This window comes from Hyperoodon ampullatus, assembly GCF_949752795.1.
Source record: "Hyperoodon ampullatus genome assembly, chromosome: X".
NCBI classification, from domain to species: domain Eukaryota; kingdom Metazoa; phylum Chordata; class Mammalia; order Artiodactyla; family Ziphiidae; genus Hyperoodon; species Hyperoodon ampullatus.
The window spans coordinates 19335830-19353413 of record NC_136913.1 but is presented as its reverse complement, the minus strand read 5'-3'; the positions used below and the strand labels follow the sequence as shown (position 1 = coordinate 19353413).

The 17584-nt window shown below is 39.3% G+C and overlaps 1 protein-coding gene across 4 annotated transcripts in view; it reads right to left on the bottom strand.

Annotated features, from left to right (window-relative positions):
- CNKSR2 (connector enhancer of kinase suppressor of Ras 2) overlaps nucleotides 1–17584 on the bottom strand; it is a gene marked incomplete at both ends in the record, with an annotated part of 259781 nt that overhangs the window by 35124 nt on the left and 207073 nt on the right. For all 4 annotated transcript variants that reach the window (XM_079727709.1, XM_079727710.1, XM_079727711.1 and 1 more), the window contains 3 exons: nucleotides 3738–4284; nucleotides 6611–6711; nucleotides 13659–13726. In XM_079727709.1, coding sequence (XP_079583835.1) covers nucleotides 3738–4284; nucleotides 6611–6711; nucleotides 13659–13726 — 716 coding nt within the window. The remainder of the gene's footprint in view (nucleotides 1–3737; nucleotides 4285–6610; nucleotides 6712–13658; nucleotides 13727–17584) is intronic.

The following is a 17584-nucleotide window of genomic DNA, read 5'->3' as shown; positions in this document are numbered from 1 at the left end:
AATGCATGGCTAGTAAAGAGTACTCTTTTAACTGCCAAGAGGGAAATCAGCAGGATTAAGGGATAAAGCTTTCAAAAACCTCATCTAAACTGCTTAGTATGGCAAAGGAAAGAGAACTATTAGAAGCAGACTTCAAGCTGCATTAACCAAAACCATATTTTAGTGTTATGGCAGATGATTTCTGAATAAAGAATAAATATAATATCTTTATATTTTGTCCCACACTTTTATGATTTATACTCCTTGAAAGCTGCGTAGGCTGACATAATTTATAATTTAATTTCACTGAGGTATTATAAGGCCTATACCTCAGTCAGCTTCGAAACTGCTAATTGGGATAATAGGAAATTAGTTGTCTTCTCCCAAATGCCAGTGAAGTAGGTCAGGATAATTAATATTCAAGCTGACTTTTCTGTCAAAGGAAAACACAACAGGTCTCATCTGTGTACTTTTAGTACCATCCACTTTAGACTAAAATGAGTTCAGCCTCAGAAAAATCACAGTATGACTCAGTTAAAGAATTGAATTTCAAAAATAAGACAAAAGGTAGTTCAACCATGAGAACGTAGATTGAAGTATGCTCTAAAGAAGACTAAATTTACACCTCGTAAGCAGGGCCAAATTCCACCTGTACGAAGAAAATGAAAAAACATCTAGGTCACAGATTTAGGTACATCTTGCTTCTTAGATTGCTCTGTAAACTCATAAGCACTATATAATATAGATCACGAGAGGGGTTTGGTTGGTGCCATAATTCTTCACCCTTAAAGCTGAAGATAAGCTATATTTTCATATTTTCTCCCATGGCTCCTTCTGCTCACGTGCCTGGTACTTCCTATTTTTAATTTCTTGGCAAACTGAGAAAAATGTTTGGAGCTAGGGACGTGAAACTTATTTGCTCTGCAGGTCTGTACTTGATTAGTGCAAATTCACTTTAGTAGGTCACAGCGCTTGCTGGCCTCGAGCAGGACAGTTAGTAACACACCGCTGCTGGTCTTTGATTCTAACAAGCACGGCAGCCTGCTGACCGGAGCGGTAGCACAGTGAGAGCTCCGGGCGGAGGGCACGCTGTAAGTGTGAGGCTGAGGGGATGGCCACAGCTTCTTTCCCATGTATAATTTTGACTCTCCTGACAGAACACCAAACAGCTTGACTTGAATAAGCAGCCTGGAATACTTACACCTAATGGCCGACTCAGGGCAGTCATGAACAAGACACTCCTTAACTAGACCTTGAAGATTCTTTTGAAAACACTGATTTTAGAGCTGATATTTCCCAAAGGAGGTGCTCATCAAATTGCACACTCCTAAATATTAGAAACAGTAATGCAGAAAAACCATCATCGGGAAGGCGAACATGTACTCCATTAAGTTAAGAAGCATCTTGCAGGCAAGCATGAAACGTACTGCCCTGTTGAGGATGGTTTAAAGGACACTGAGACATCAAGTGGCAAGATTATAGAAAAATACCCAGAAAGAAATGGGGCCCTGCAAGATAGTGCACGGCTACCTTTAGTGAAACAGATCCAACTGAAATAACGCAAACTACCCCACGATATCGAACCGCAAAGACAGAATGGGCAATAATACCAAGTTTACCGACACACTTCTAGGGTGGTTCTGCCTTATCGCAATCATTCCACAAAGAGAGAGCCTGCTGAAAAAGATGGAAAGTATTGAATAACTGCCCACTTGACTCATTCGGGAACCTAAAGGAAAAACCCACCAACTTGGGAGTACATCTGTATGGCTAAAAATATATCCAATCAACAAAACAGCAAAAAACAGACACTAGAAGAAAAAATAATCGAACGCCATCTAACTAGGGATGCTCTGTGGGCTAGTGGAGCCTGAAGGAAGGGCGAGCCCAGGGCTAGGTTTGCCTTTCAGGTCCTAGGACACGTATTCTCCATTCTAGTCCTCCCTACACAATGCCCAGGAGGAACTGCTAAGTATCTAGCCAGTTGAAAAAGACAGCCTCAAAGACTTGTACCCGTGGCAATGATGGAATGTGTCATGAACAGGATTCTCTATTTCAGAGGGTTGTGCCTAATTTCAACATAATTTATTTTAAAATGGCAGAGATGAAGTATTTTCCCCAATGCGTTTGTAGAATGCTGAATAAACTTCACATTCACATACTTAGTTGTAGCAGTTGTGCAGCACATGGACAACAGTTGAAAGGAGGTTTCTAACTCATCCTTAGTTAAGTTTTAGAAAACAACTTATACTAATTATCTTAATATTAAAAATATATTATCATGCTTGCCAGAACTCCTACAGAGGCCTGACATGGTTCCTAGATTTTTCCTCCACAAGACTCTTCTATAATTTCTAAGAGATGTGAATGTTGTGAGGGCGTGGCAGGTAACCACCTTTCCTGAACCAACAGGATACCTTTTATAACGCTCCTCATGGAGATTATGGCTAAAATATGCTTTACATGGAAACTGCTTTAACATATGAATTTTATTATAAGCAACTCATATTTTGATAGTAGAAAAGGTCCACTGTATTTTCTTGTCGATTATCTCCAAAGTAACCCTCATTTTAAATGAGCCAAGCTTCAAATTGACATGAGGCTCCTGACCTGCTGGTAACCTGTGAGCTTTGAGTTGTTTTTCCAGTTGTGATGAAGAACTTACACTAATATATCCTGTAATCAAAGTCTCCATACTGTGTGAAATGGGCCAAAGGACACAGTCTGTTTGTATCCTTTAAAAAGAGAAGTCTAATGCCCTAGTGGGACCAAAGCAGTAACTGTGGTTTCATCAGCACCGGCTTGGGTCATCTGCACTAATTGGCCCATACTTCATTTTGAATAAAGAGATTTCCTACTATTTCTTCTATACTATTTTGGGGGGTATTTTATATTCAAGTTTTATAGCCAGAACTAGATTTTCTTTCTAAGTAAAATAAGTGAGTTATAGCCTTTCTCTTAAACTAGCCCGGGTTTCTGGACTGGTATATCACATTAGTTATAAACAGAAGCTTGGTATGGCATGTTGGATAAATAACTTGATAACTAGTAAACATGTTCTTAATGCCAATCAGAGGGTTACTTAATGACTTGTCTCTCTCTCAAGAGCTGATTCACATAAATTGAGCTTTGCAATCAACATACATACCAAGAAAGTAAATGGATGCTTTTGGCAAACTGGTTTCTAGAAACAGATTCTGCTATTTGAAGTTGACAGAAATGCTATGTAAAATTTCTTCTTCGAAAAATTCTTTTGGATTTTTCCTTTCAATCTTCTCATGGTGAAAAGGGAAGTTATATACGTATGTATGTGTGAGTGTGTGTATGTGTATTCACTTACTTATTCAACCAAGGTTCTGCTAACACCCTGCTTGAAGCATTTATAGCTTCTTAACCCAAACTCAGGGGGCAACAACTGTGGACCAAAGGGATGATGCATGCAAGTGAAAAGAAAGTGGATAAGAGGAGGCAGAAAAACAAATGAATGCCATCAACCTTAAAAGGCAGATGGGCAAAAAAAAAAAAATTATTTGCTCTAACTGTGGGTGTCCTGGGATGTAGGCTTCATTACTCATCTTTTTTCCCCCCAAGTTACTCAAGTTCTGAAAGTGGGACACCAAGGGATACCTGACTTCCTAAGCAGCAAAACCATTATTTTAAGAAAAAAGGGAAACAAAATTCTGTTTTCTTAAAATAAGAAGTTTGAAAAGGTTAGGAATGTGTGTATACAGGCTGAGGATCTCCATCAGCATACTTACTTTTGTCTCTTATGTTTTCCCCTGCTGCCTCCCCTTCCTCATCCTCCTCCTCCTCCTCTTCCTCCACCTCTGTGGGCTGCACGTCATCCTGCGGGTCACAGGCACTAACCGGCGCGTTCAGACAGCAGTGGTTGAACCCGCTATCTCGAGGCAGAGTAAAACTTCGAGGCTTGCCCCCGTTTCCATTTAACACTTGCATCCTCTCGCTCTCAGCTAAGGGGTACGGCCCATAGTGATCCTGTAGGTGGCACTTCTGAGTTGGAAGGGTGGACTGACGCCTGTGCTCTGGGGAGATGGCCGCGGAGTCAGAGAAGACGGAATCCTCCAGGGGCAGAGTCTGAAGATAGTGTAACCCTGAGCTCGTCAGGGGCGTCTCGATTAAATCCTGCCAGGAGCGGCGCTGACTGGCTGTCTTGCGAATGGGGGACACCACACTGCTCCCAGTCAGTTCCTGGCGAAACTCCTCATGGGAGGATTGCGACTGAGAGGTCTCTGTCGAGGAGAGCCGGCTGTGTTTTGCTTCCACATAAGGACTGGCACAACTCATCTGTGGAAAGGAGCCTCTGATCAGTCTCCACAGAAATAACAGACCATGCCTATCACCAAGGAACACATTTGATTTCCACCATCTCAAAGTTAGGCCCCAGCTGACATTTTAAGAGACCGAAACGTGGATGTATTGAAATACAGCCATGCTGGGCTCTCATGAAAAATGTGACATACTAGTGCAAGCTTTTACAACAAAGTATAAGGCAACGTGAGTGCCTATGTAAGAAATATTTAGCAACTAACAAAAAAAATCCTAAGTTTTGAAATCTCTATGCATTCAAAATCCTGAATTGTTGCCAAATGCATATTTCCAGATTTTATGGAGTCTGGGGATGAGAGCAAGGAAACAGGAGTTTGGATATGAAAACAAAGTGCCTCTAATTGGACACAAGCCTTCCTCTTCTTCATAGGTGAATGTCTGCTCCTAGAGTGTCAAGGATAAGCTTTCTTATAGTCTTGTCAGTTCTGTGGCACTTTCTAGAGAGTTAAAAATGTAGGAAGGATGAGATTACACCCTGATGGGAGTTAGCATTTGCCTTGAGCATAGCCACTTCAGAGCACATAAACACAAAAGAAAAATGGAATATTCTTATCCTTGGAATTTAAAGTTTGGGAATATATGTTACAGCACAAAGCACAACCAAGGAAAAGGACGGGCATCAAGTGAATGCTATAAAAGACTTGCAGGCACCCCTACCGGGACAAGCCTTACTCTAGCTCTGGGGGCTAGCAGACCAGCCCAGGCCCCTTCCTGGCAGGAGGAGCCAGATTTGTTAGATGTGATCATTACGATTGAGGCTGAGGTTGTGGCCAGGAAAAGCCCGACTAAGGTGAAAGTACACCTTCCCCTCTGGGTAAAGGAGAAGTTAAGTGGCATCTTCTGTGGGCAGCCAGTTTATCTTCCCACATGTTAATCACAATGTGAGTAGTTTCCCTCTTGAAATTCACAAGTTGCTATGATTAAAGAGCGGTTTGGTCAAGCTGCAGTTTCCCTTTCTCCCACGTTTACAAATATTTTAAAGGAACTATTTAGACCCTGATGTTTTAGGGAAAGAGGGAAAATATGATATAAACTATATCTTGTTACTGACTTCATTATTTCATTTGTCTGTTGCACTTGGTACACTGTAGCATCTATTAAGGAAATGTGTATACGGAGAGGAACAATTCTGCATTTCTGTCTACTTTTCTCCTTTTTCCCTTAGGTAAGAGATACTGTCATCAAACATTTCAATTAAAAATGTGACTTCCCTTTTAGTCCTTAGCCAAAAGTATTCATTCATTCATTTCAGAAATATTTATTGAGCACTTAATAAATAAGTACCAGTGCTGTGCTAGGCCATAGGGATGTACAATGAATAGAACGGGGTCCCTGTTCTCAAAAAGTTCACAGTCCAGTCCAGTGAGCTGTTTGCAGTCCCAAATATTCTGATTTAATATCTCTGGATGAGGCCTGAGCATCTGCATTTCTAAAACATTCCAGAGGTGATTCTCATGCACAGCCAAGGTTGAGAAGTGGTCTAGAATTATATGAATATCTTGCACAGCACCTTTCTTGTTAAAAATCCCCTGGAGTAATATGGAGGTAGAATTAGGTGGCTGCTATTGTCACTTAAATCCAGCTTCCATTTCCTATTTGGAAGACTCAGTCTCAAGACAGGCAGAATTGACTCTTATGGTACCGTGACCATGCAATGTATTGCCTAAAATGGGACAGCATTGAGACTCTTTTGGTAATTCTGATGGGAAATGGGCATAAAACAAACCAGGACAATTGTAAAGATCACGGTACAGTCTGTACACAGAATAATTTACACAGGTTTAAGAAGTCTTAAGAAGAAGAGCACCACATAAACACATATACATTAAACCAGACCCCGTGGCTGCCTGAAAAGCTACATGCCAAAACATGTTCAATACAGATATAATATAAATTTTTACAACTGCTTCTGAAGGACATAGGAATTAACTTTGTTAGTGTAGAATACATAAGGTCAATGTATATATCTTTTTCTAAGAAAACTTTTTTTTGTTGTTGATATTTTCATGAAGGCTACTCTGACACAAATGGTATGTTTTCTTAATAAAACTGGTAAGATATTTACTAGTGTGGAATCTGTGGTGACTGCTTCTCCTGAATAAATATTCTTTGTATACTTAAAATTTTTTTCCCTTATTGCTTTTAGACTCCCTGTTTTCTTTGCCCCTAAAAACCCCAAGGTCTGACATGTAATTCACTACATAATGTTTTTTAACATACAAAGGGGATGTCTCAGGTCAAAGAATCTGATGCTATATTGAGTATATTCCCACTGGCAACTTACGGAGGGAGGCCGTGGGTATGTATCGTAGGGGGGTGGAGGGCTGTCCTGTTTGGGTGTTGATGGAGTATCTGCTTCTTCCTTGTCACTCTCACTCCAGTAATCTGAAAATTCACACACATGGATACATCAACATTCCATTAAAAGTTTCTAGCCATATTTTCAGGAACACACACTACCAGCTAACAAAAGGAAGTTTAAATTCCATTCCGACACCCTGCTCCCCAGCACTCGCTACTCCAGGCCCACCAACTTTTATTTTCAGTTGGGTTTTGAGGAGGAAGGAAGAGTACAATCACCTAATTCCAACCTCCTTTTAAAGCAAGCAATTACACATAGCCACAATTTTCAGTAGGGCAATATGCCTCCAGTGGGGTGCTGGAGCTGACTTGTCACAGCTTGAGAAGGCTGATTATTAAATTTTCTGGAATTTTGCCAACGGTTGATATTGCATTGGGAGTTCAGAATCAGCCATGGTGGGAGTATTTATACCATGGAAATTGGCAAACACTACAAATTGAATTTTGCTCTCTTGTTGTCATCGTCAAAAAAAAAAAAAAAAAAAAGAAGGAGTTAAGACAAAGACACTGCATAAGTCAAATAAGGTTTAGGGTATTTCAGATTCCAGACCAAATTACTTAAAGCTTCAATTAATGAATGATGTCACATGATGCCTCTTAAAGGTGTATCATTTTATCCTAAAGATGAACACTCAAAGAAGAAATACATAGGTTGCTGTAGATCTCTACAGGTATAAACAGCTTCAAAAATAATGTTCTCAATCCTCTTCTGTGGCTTCAGTTCACTGGTTATCTAACAGTCACTGTTTCCAGAGTCATGCTGACATGAATCTCTATAACATCATACTCCCACCTCTACTTGGAAACACACGGCAAACCCTGATTCTTGCCAAACGCAAAAGGGCAAATCTGCTGATGTGGGCTGTAAGTTCCAAACTTCTAGAACTACTTAAAAGGGTAGAAAATGTAAGCCGCTAGACAAAGTGACTTGGCAGACCTCAGGCAAGAGGGAAGGGGAAAAACTCCGAGAGATACATTAGTCAAGTAAGTAAAATACAGCACAAAGGCCAATCATCAGAATCTGTTCTACCAATATCTCAACCACCCTGTAACTGCTGGGTTAATTCTTTATGTGATTTACAAGGAAAAACCTAGAAGTATTATCCATATGAATTTCAAATGATAAAAGAAGAGAAAAGGTATTAAAACAAAAGTTTCCTTATTCTTATGAAAATCTAAATCACAAAAGAACCTTAACTAATATTAAGATGTAGGTGAAAAACTGTGGCACATATTTTTTACAGGTACCCTTATCCACCCAGGAATTCCCATACTGTAATATTTTTATATATTTTCCTTGTGGTGCTGATTAATAAGTACAGCTAATATTTACTGAGTACTTACTATAATATACCAAATAGAAAGTAGTAGAACTGCAGTTTGAACTAAGAAATTGCCTTGCTCTAAGCCTCGAAGGGCCAAGTCACTGGGACTCTTTGTACGACTTAGCGGGAGAATTTAATGTGACATATATTCATGATCCTTCAAGCCCCCCTCCTCCTGCTGCTCAAAATTCTTTAGCAATGGAGATTATTATATTCAGGCCTCAGAATACAAGGTCTCTGAAAATCCAATTCCTACTTTAATTATTCCCTTTGAGTAAAGGATAAGCAAACACTAGTTAACCTAAATTTGAGATCTGGTTTTTACATTGGGTCACACCAGTGTTGGGCAGCATACTAAGTCTCCCCTCAAATGTGAATTGAGGTAGTTGCCCAGAAACGGACCCAGTAAACACTGGTGGGAAAAGCATGAACTATATACTCGCGCAGATGTAGGTTCAGTGCTTGGCTGTACCAATTACCATTTCTGTGTTCTTGTGATGGCTACATAACCTCTTGGAGTCTGTTTTGTCATCTGTAAAAGGGGGCTAATAATAACCACCTTTCAGAGTTGTGTGAGTGGGCTACTAAGGTAACGTATATTCAAGCGCCTTGCATCTTGAAAGCACTCAATAAATATTAAGATCCCTAATACTGGGTGGATTTGTAGGTAGCATGCCAGGACAGTCTGACCCAGATCACACAGGAGATAAATGGCTAGTGTTCATCTTCTTAGACATTAGTTTTTTCTTGTGGCAAGTTCCAGCAATGAAAAGTGAATTCTGGAGCTCTGGGGCCTCAGTTGGGTAGTTTTGTGGGAGCTTGAAATACTACTGGGAAATTATTGCTGGAGGTGGAGGTACTAAGCACCCCCTCACCCTGCTCCCAAGCAGTAGGTTTGTGAAGATCACTCTGCTTACCCTTCCCACTATTTCCAGAAACTATGGCACCTGTGCTGAGTTCCCCCTTCACCTTTGCACCGAGACCTTGGGTCTCAAGGAGTTAGCTCCTCAAGGGGTCCTATCAGCACACTGAGAGGGAGATGATCACCATTTTATCAAGATCTCTATAGCTATTATTACAAGTGACAGATTTAGGAGATTCTCTCTCTCCTCCCCCCGCCCCCCGCAACCCCCGCTAAATTAGGAAGAATTCTAATCCTTTATTTGATGTAATTCTTGGTTTATTAAAGAAAAGACACCATCAAACCGAAGTTTTCTTGGGTTGCCTAAGAAAAGGCTGAAACACCACTTTGCAAATTAACTTCATTTCACACACTAACCTGTGTGTCTTTGAGAGAGCAATGCCAGGGAAGAGGCTACACAGAAAATTTAGGCATTTTGGTTTTGTGTGGAAAATTACAGGCACACTGCTTCCCAGAGGCTGAAACCAGTCTGATTTTCATTCTAAGAGCAAATTAATTTATTTTTCTTAGCTCTCTATTTAGCACAAAATAAATGGATAGTTTTAATGTCTCTTGCAGTGATATTCAATTTTACAAGTAACTAATCATGAATAAACAGTGCCATCAACAGAAGAGGAAAATTTCCATTTTACTTCTCATGTTGATACAAAAGGATAATTTGAAAGAAATTGACTTTTTCATCTAGAACTATCAAAGAAATACAATGTATTTCATTCACTTTTATGTAATTAAAGCTTTACAAAGACCTTGTATGTGATTGAAAATAATGTGTCATGAATGTCTGATTTGAAGCTGGAAAAATATAGAAAAATGATTAGCAGATAATTAGCTAAATTATGATTTTGGCAGAATTTAGTGTAACCCTGTTTACTCTAAGTAAAACAATGCATAATGAAAAAGAACCCCATATCCTTTATACTTCTGTAGTTAAAGACACCAATTCACTAAACTTTTATTTAAGTCAATGAAAGAGTCACTTCCAAGCTGTACTGAGTATTTAAATAGAAACAGTGTTTGGCAGTTATTCCTTTGCATCTTTCTGAAATATTCCCAATTCTCAAAGAGCTATATTTTGTATCAAGTTTAAACTTCCCTACTGAGAATGGTACTTAGATGTCAAACAATTCTACAGAAGTGTGGAATAGACACGTGCATCCAGTAGTTGTCTATATAGAATACGTAAGACCTAATCCTGCGTAAGGTAGGAAGTCTAATATGTTTCTGACCTATGTTAGAGTACCTGATGAATGTATACTCTAGGTGGAAATCTAAATTATTTCAGAGATTCTGGTTATAGAGACCTGAACTGCAACTATTAGCTTCTACCTATGATTGTCTATCACATTCCAGTAGGCACTAAAATAAATACACACATGACAGACTATGGCAGCGTGAATCCATGGAATGAATATTTTTTGGAACGTGCATGTGCAATATGACTTACCAGTTCTTTCATCCATAATGAAATTTGGTTATATAATGCCAAGTACAAAGGAAATCCACTAAAATCAAGGCCATGCTCAGCTTCAAAGCAATGCCAAGTGATAAAATACAGAAGCCTGAAAATCCAAGGTTCCTTATTCATGCAAACCGACTTTTTTCAAGATTCATTCTCCTATTGGCACATTGCCCACACTTCTAATTCTTGCATCTTAAAAAACTGAGAAATAAATCTATATGCACTTTTAAAGAACAGTTCTCATGCTTTATAAAGTAATTTGAAAAGGAAGGCTGGTGTGTGTGTGTGTGTGTGTGTGTGCATGCATGTGTGTTTGTGTATTTAGCTCTCTTACTATAATTGTAGGCCTATAAATTAAGTAGAAGTATGAAAGTGGGGAATAAACTTTTAACAATGAAGAAATGTGACAATAAGTGGCCTGACACTTCATAGTCCTGGCTGGGATTTGCTTGTGCACAGTGATTTGATAGAGACGGTTTCCATGTTATTTGTGGAAGTACTCATGCTGCTTCCACTCCCAGGAATGTTTTATTTTATTACTTCTCATCCTGCGAGAACCAGTTCAGATAATGAGTCCACATAATGTTTTTTTCCCATTTCCCTCCTAGAAGGAATCTCTCTAGCCTCATTCCCATGGAATTTGGTTTGTACTTTCCCATGTTTCACTTTCCATATTGTACTAAGAGTATCTTTTCTACTAGAATTCAATGTAATTTCAGGCAGGATGGGTGCTTATTTCACCTTAATACAATTAGAGTGTTAGCTGAAGGCCTTATTCAGAAACACTTTAATATTTAATAAAATACCTTCTCTGCCTCTTCACCGCTAACTTTGTATCAGGCTCACTGATTATTTTCTCCAAGTATTTCCTCATTAATCCTGCCTCCTTCTCAGGTTTTTAAAAAAATTTTGCAGCCACTTAGCAATTTTTTAAATCAGTTGCATGTGGTACAAAAATTAGTACTCGTTTACTTTATGTTGCTCTTTAATTTTTCTTAGGCAGTTTCAAGTGTGAATTTTTTAGAGTCTCAATAAGATGCTGAATTTCCATTGGCAGTAACCATATTTTGCTATTTCTTGGAAATCTTCCTGCCCTATCTCCTCACCCTTCACTGCTCTAGTCACCCCCATTCTCTCATCGCATGGCTCTAAGCCAGGGGTTGATAAACTGTGGCCTGCAGGCCAAATGAGGCTCTTTGCCTGTTTTTATACAGCCTGTGGATCAAGAATGGTTTTTACATTTTAAATGGATTAAAAAAATCAAAAGAAGAATATTTTTCAAAATGTGAAAAATGTTATGAAATTCAATCTCAGTGTCCATGAATAAAGCTTTATTGAAGTACAGCTATTTCCCTTCATGTGTCTATAGCAGAGTTGAATAGTTTCAACCGAAACCTTAAGGCCTGCAAAGTCTAAAATATTTACTGTCTGGATCTTTACAGAAAGTTTGCTGACCCCTGACCTAAATATTTGCTGAAAGATTGGTTTTGGGATGTGGTTATCTTCTTTACATCTCTCTAACCATTAGTTCTGAGATGTTTTTTTTTTTTTTTTTTTTTTTGTTTTTGTTTTTTTTGTTTTTTTTGCAGTACGCGGGCCTCTTACTGTCGTGGCCTCTCCCGTTGCGGAGCACAGGCACCAGACGCGCAGGCTCAGCGGCCACGGCTCACGGGCCCAGCCGCTCCGCGGCACGTGGGATCCTCCCGGACCAGGGCACGAACCCGTGTCCCCTGCATCGGCAGGCAGACTCCCAACCGCTGCGCCACCAGGGAAGCCCTCTGAGATGTTTTAAAAAGTTTTCTCCGTGAGGAAACAGTAGGTTTTCAGAATCTTCATGTCGACCAACAGGCTAAGTCCACTGGAGACACAACTAGAAATATGTGTATCAATGTGTGGAATCCTTTTAAATTCAGGATGTCTCAAAAGTTTTCAAAGAACTATTTATGCTTCCAAGGGATGTATAGCAAACATTCTCTGGGAAATGTGAAGCTACTTTTATTTTTTAATTAATTAATTAATTAATTTATGGCTGTGTTGGGTCTCCGTTGCTGTGCACAGGCTTTCTCTAGTTGTGGCGAGCGGGGGCTACTCTTTGTTGCAGTGCGTGGGCTTCTCACTGTGGTGGCTTCTCTTGTTGTGGAGCACTGGGCTGTAGGCGCGCAGGCTTCAGTAGCTGTGGCTCGAAGGCTCTAGAGCGCAGGCTCAGTAGTTGTGGCGCACGGGCTTAGTTGCTCCGCGGCATGTGGGATCTTCCTGGACCAGGGCTCGAACCCGTGTCTCCTGCATTGGCAGGCGGATTCTTAACCTCTGTGCCACCAGGGAAGCCCTGAAGCTACTTTTAGAACGGTGACTACAACTTTTGTTAAGATTTCAATTTTGCATCAGGATACTGTATTCCATACATGTGAGGTCAATACTAAGGCAAGTTCCATAAGATCACAGAGCTAACATAGTAACAGAACTGAAGAACACAAGCAAATGAGATAATCTACGGAAGAAGGGATCATTCATCTGAGCTCTTTGCATAAAAGAGCACTTAAATGTCTGTGAAGCCACTAAGTAGAAAAAACAACTCACCACCAAGGACCTTGACTTGGGTCAATATAAAGGACCAATTCTAGGCTTTTTTTTTTTTTTTGCTGTACACGGGCCTCCCACTGCTGTGGCCTCTCCCGTTGCGGAGCACAGGCTCCAGACGCGCAGGCTCAGCGGCCATGGCTCACGGGCCCAGCCGCTCCGCGGCATGTGGGATCTTCCCGGATCGGGGCACGAACCCGTGTCCCCTGCATCGGCAGGCAGACTCTCAACCACTGCGCCACCAGGGAAGCCCTAGGCTTTTTTTTTTTTTAACATCTTTATTGGAGTATAATTGCTTTACAGTGGTATGTTAGTTTCTGCTTTATAACAAAGTGAATCAGCTATACATATACATATATCCCCCCATCTCTTCTCTCTTGCATCTCCCTCCCTCCCACCCTAGGCTTTTTAATTTTTTTTCCTCCATAGGAAGTAGACTGAAGAAGATGGCAACAAACAGGAATGAACTCCACATTAGCTGCTCCAAAAATTTGAGTTTATTTCCTGTTTAATTTACTAAACCTTACCCATAAGATGCTATGGTTTGGATTCAAAGCGCACAGAAGAGAAATAACCACAGACTGACATACGCATTTTCTCTCAAGTGATAGCAGTGAATCACTGTATAGGAAAACAGCAAGAAAAAGGAAGTGTAACACAATAGTAAAAAAAAAAAGTATTCCTTTACCTTGTTCTTGCTTAATCCTCTCTCTTTCTGCATATCCCGCAGTCAGCATATTAATTCTGTTAAGCCACCTGAAAAAACAAATATTAAAATCAGTAACATTGCAACTGAATTTTTTATACTTTATACTTAACTATTTTCTTGGGAATAGTTATTTTAAAATGTATAAGAATATATGGAATAATCCCAGATAAAGGGTGTGTTTTTTTGCTACTCTTTTTTTTTTTTTTTTTTTGCGGTATGTGGGCCTCTCACTGTTGCGGCCTCTCCCGTTGCGGAGCACAGGCTCCGGACACACAGGCCCAGCGGCCATGGCTCACGGGCCCAGCCGCTCCGCGGCACGCGGGATCCTCCCAGACCGGGGCACGAACCCGTTTCCCCTGCATCGGCAGGCGGACTCTCAACCACTGCGCCACCAGGGAAGCCCCTTTTGCTACTCTTAACACATGGAGTCTTCAATGAGCTCTAATTTGCTGTAGTACAAATTGCTCCCACACTAAAGATGCAATTTCACTAGAAAAGTCTTGGGCAAACCTGTTAACATCTGCAACATAAAGGTTTTTTTTTTTTCCCCCTTTTTTTGCTGTACATGGGCCTCTCACTGTTGTGGCCTCTCCCGTTGCGGAGCACAGGCTCCGGACGCGCAGGCTCAGCGGCCATAGCTCAGGGGGCCAGCCGCTCCGCGGCATGTGGGATTCTCCCAGACCGGGGCACGAACCCATGTGCCCTGCATCGGCAGGCGGACTCCCAACCACTGCGCCACCAGGGAAGCCCATCATAAAGGGTTTTGAGATGACCAAAGCCCTATTAATTCTGTTGCTCTAAATGTAAAAGCACTCCAAATATTTTTGCTGTTCTGTTTCTTCAGAACAAATGCTCCTTTAGAGATATTTAAACAATATCAGATATAATTTGTCCTAAGAAGGGAAAAAATTATAGACCTTGCCTGTCAAAATATGTTTTACTATGAAATATTAGTTTTGATGAATCTCCTTTAAGTTTAATGATCCAAAGGGAAACACATCTCAGTAGTAGTATACTTTGGAAATTTGTCTCTAAATACAAGGGTATTAGGTTTTTCCAAAGACAGAACGAGCATATACAATTTTAACTTCTGTTTAGATCTTGAAAATTTATTTCCATGAATAATAGTAATTTAAAAATAAATCTTAGTTCTTTCCTCTTTCAGGAGAGTTGCTATTGCCAATGTAGGGAACTGCCTGAAGCAAAGCACTATTTCAATCTCTGTCTTTTGTCCCACCAGGTCTCTCCCTGTGTTCATTATTCTGGATAACTGTTTACACTGCATCAGATTATCAAATCACAAAATCTTTAAGCTAACCTGACAGTTTCCCACTGGTCAATCCTGAGCTATGATCCATATATCTTCCCAAATAAGAAAGTAAGGAAGAATCAACCTTCCAAACTAGCTTGAGTAAGTTTGGAATCACTAGTATAGTTAACATCATTAAATTGTGGAATAATCTGATCGAAACATGTTTTTAGGAAAAAACTGTGTTTGAGAAGTTTTTCTCCTAGGAGATTATCTCCCCTGTCAAGTGGAAGATGACTTTCTTTGAAGTGACTCATATATTTCATCATTTATGCCAAGTGGTGTTAACTGTGCATCAGATACTTAGAATATCTTGAAAAGGGAGGGAGGAAAGTTGTTTCTCTAATGGACAAAATCACATCCATGGAAATTTAAGTTTTAATTTTAAGAATAAGTCACTTAAAGCACAACTTTATTTTGACAAAGCCTACAATGTAATGATCACCTCAACTATGGGAAGTAAAGAAGGGACTGGAGCAGAAATGGGAAAAAAATGGATCAAATGAATTCAGTAGCATGATACATACGATCCAGAAAATTATAAACTGTAAGTCAAGAAGTTAACTTCATGACAAATAACCTTTTTAAAATGACTCTCATCATTAGTAAAAGGTCAAAATTAAAATCTAGTCTATAGGTCATTTGTAGTAAGAAAGGGGTTGAATTTGTACTACAAGGTGAATCTTAGCACTCTTAGGAAAGACTGGCTTGGTGCTTTTTGGGTGGAAATGATGTTGATACCACTAGAGGAATATTTGTTATTGAATTTTAATTCAGTACTTCATATTTACTACTTTTTAATATATCACTGAAATTACATTTTATCAGAAGTCTAAAGAGCAGTGAGGTCTTCATGGGATGAATAAGGAAACTAAAAAGAGGCTTCTTAATTTTTCAGCTCAACAACATTTATTAAATGTCTGTTGTATGCCGAACAATGAGCTACGTTTTGTGGGTCCAAAAATGAATAAGACATAATTTCTGCCTTCGATGAGCTCCAGGATTCCTAAATTCCACAAGACAATTAAAAAATTAAACTACTTTTAGGAAGAAAAATTCTGTCCACAATAAAAACTCTTTACAAAGTGTATGCATAAACTTGTATGTATAGACACAAAAGGCTGAATGATACACGACTGTTGTTGCTATCTTGGATAAAGTTGTCCTTAGGCCTCAGTTAGAAGATGCTTATCCAAACACTTGCTGCAGTTATGGTTTGGTTTTTATATGCTATTATGAACAGCAGATATATATGCATTAATTGAGTTAAGAAATATTAATGTGTGCCAGGTACTGTTCTAGGCACTGAGGATAGAGAGAGAAAGATAAATGAAACGAAGTATCTGTTTTCATGACGCCTGTATCTTCAGTGAGGGAGACAGACAATATTTAAGGATAAGAGGATTGGGCCTATGGTGAATGTTCCAATGAAGCTGTCAACAGCTGACACAGAATAACGTACTGAGAGGGAAACAAGAATAAGAACTAGGGAAGAAATGTAAGATAATCACACTAAACAGAAACTGGTGAGTCCTGACAATTATAAGGACATATGGCTGACATGAAAAGGAATACATAGGCCAAGTGAATTCAGTAAATAAGTCTCAGAATACTTGAGAAACATGATGTTTTGTTTTCTTCCCACAGATTTCACACAGGCTGGCAAAAAAGTTTTTTTTAATGTTTCAATGCTCATTTCTGAGGATGGAACAGATGGATTGGTGGTAGGGTGCTCAAAAGTGTTTTTGCAGATTACCTCACAATCAAACTTAAAGCTACTCAAAAAATAGATGGTGAGATTTTAATATTCTAAGTTATATATATTTGGGTATATGTATGCGTGTGTGTATGTATGTGTATACACACATGCGGATTTTACAGAAGAAAATTAAATCTAAGGATTGCTTTTTCATTCCAGTTACTAGGTCCTGTCAAAACTAGCACTACATTTAAAAAATACATATGATAATACTTCAGAAATTATGAAATAACCAGGTAAGGCATTTATTTATAATTATTATAATATAATTATAATTATTTATACCTATATCATCTCTTGAAGGCTTAGGTACATGCCTTCAAAGGACCACATATAGAATGAACCAACACCTAGATCATCTTGCTGTTATGTAACAATCAGCTTATTAAATAAAGTTGTTGGAGGCTGTCTCTCCCCATCACCAATCCTCTGTGAATATTGCCAGCGCTGACTCTCCTCCATCCTATTGACAAGTAATTTTTAATAAACTTGCCTATTGAAAGCAGACATTAGGAATTTGCTTATTCAAAAAATAAAAAGCAAGGCAAAACAATAAAAGTCCACTATACTTAAATTTTAAAAAAAGATTCAGTATTTCAGGACAATTTAATTCTGAAGGTTGTAGTACACCATGGCAAGGCTTACATAAAACAGCACTCTTAAATGTACCATGTGGAGATGACATATTTGATCAGATTTATTTATTTTTTTCTTTGACCCATTGCTTAGAAAAGGCAACAAAATGAAACATATGGGTTTGGTTTAGCTTCTTCTCTGATATCCTCAACCGGATACATCCACAGGAGTATTAGGGAAGAGTTAGTGACATCATACACT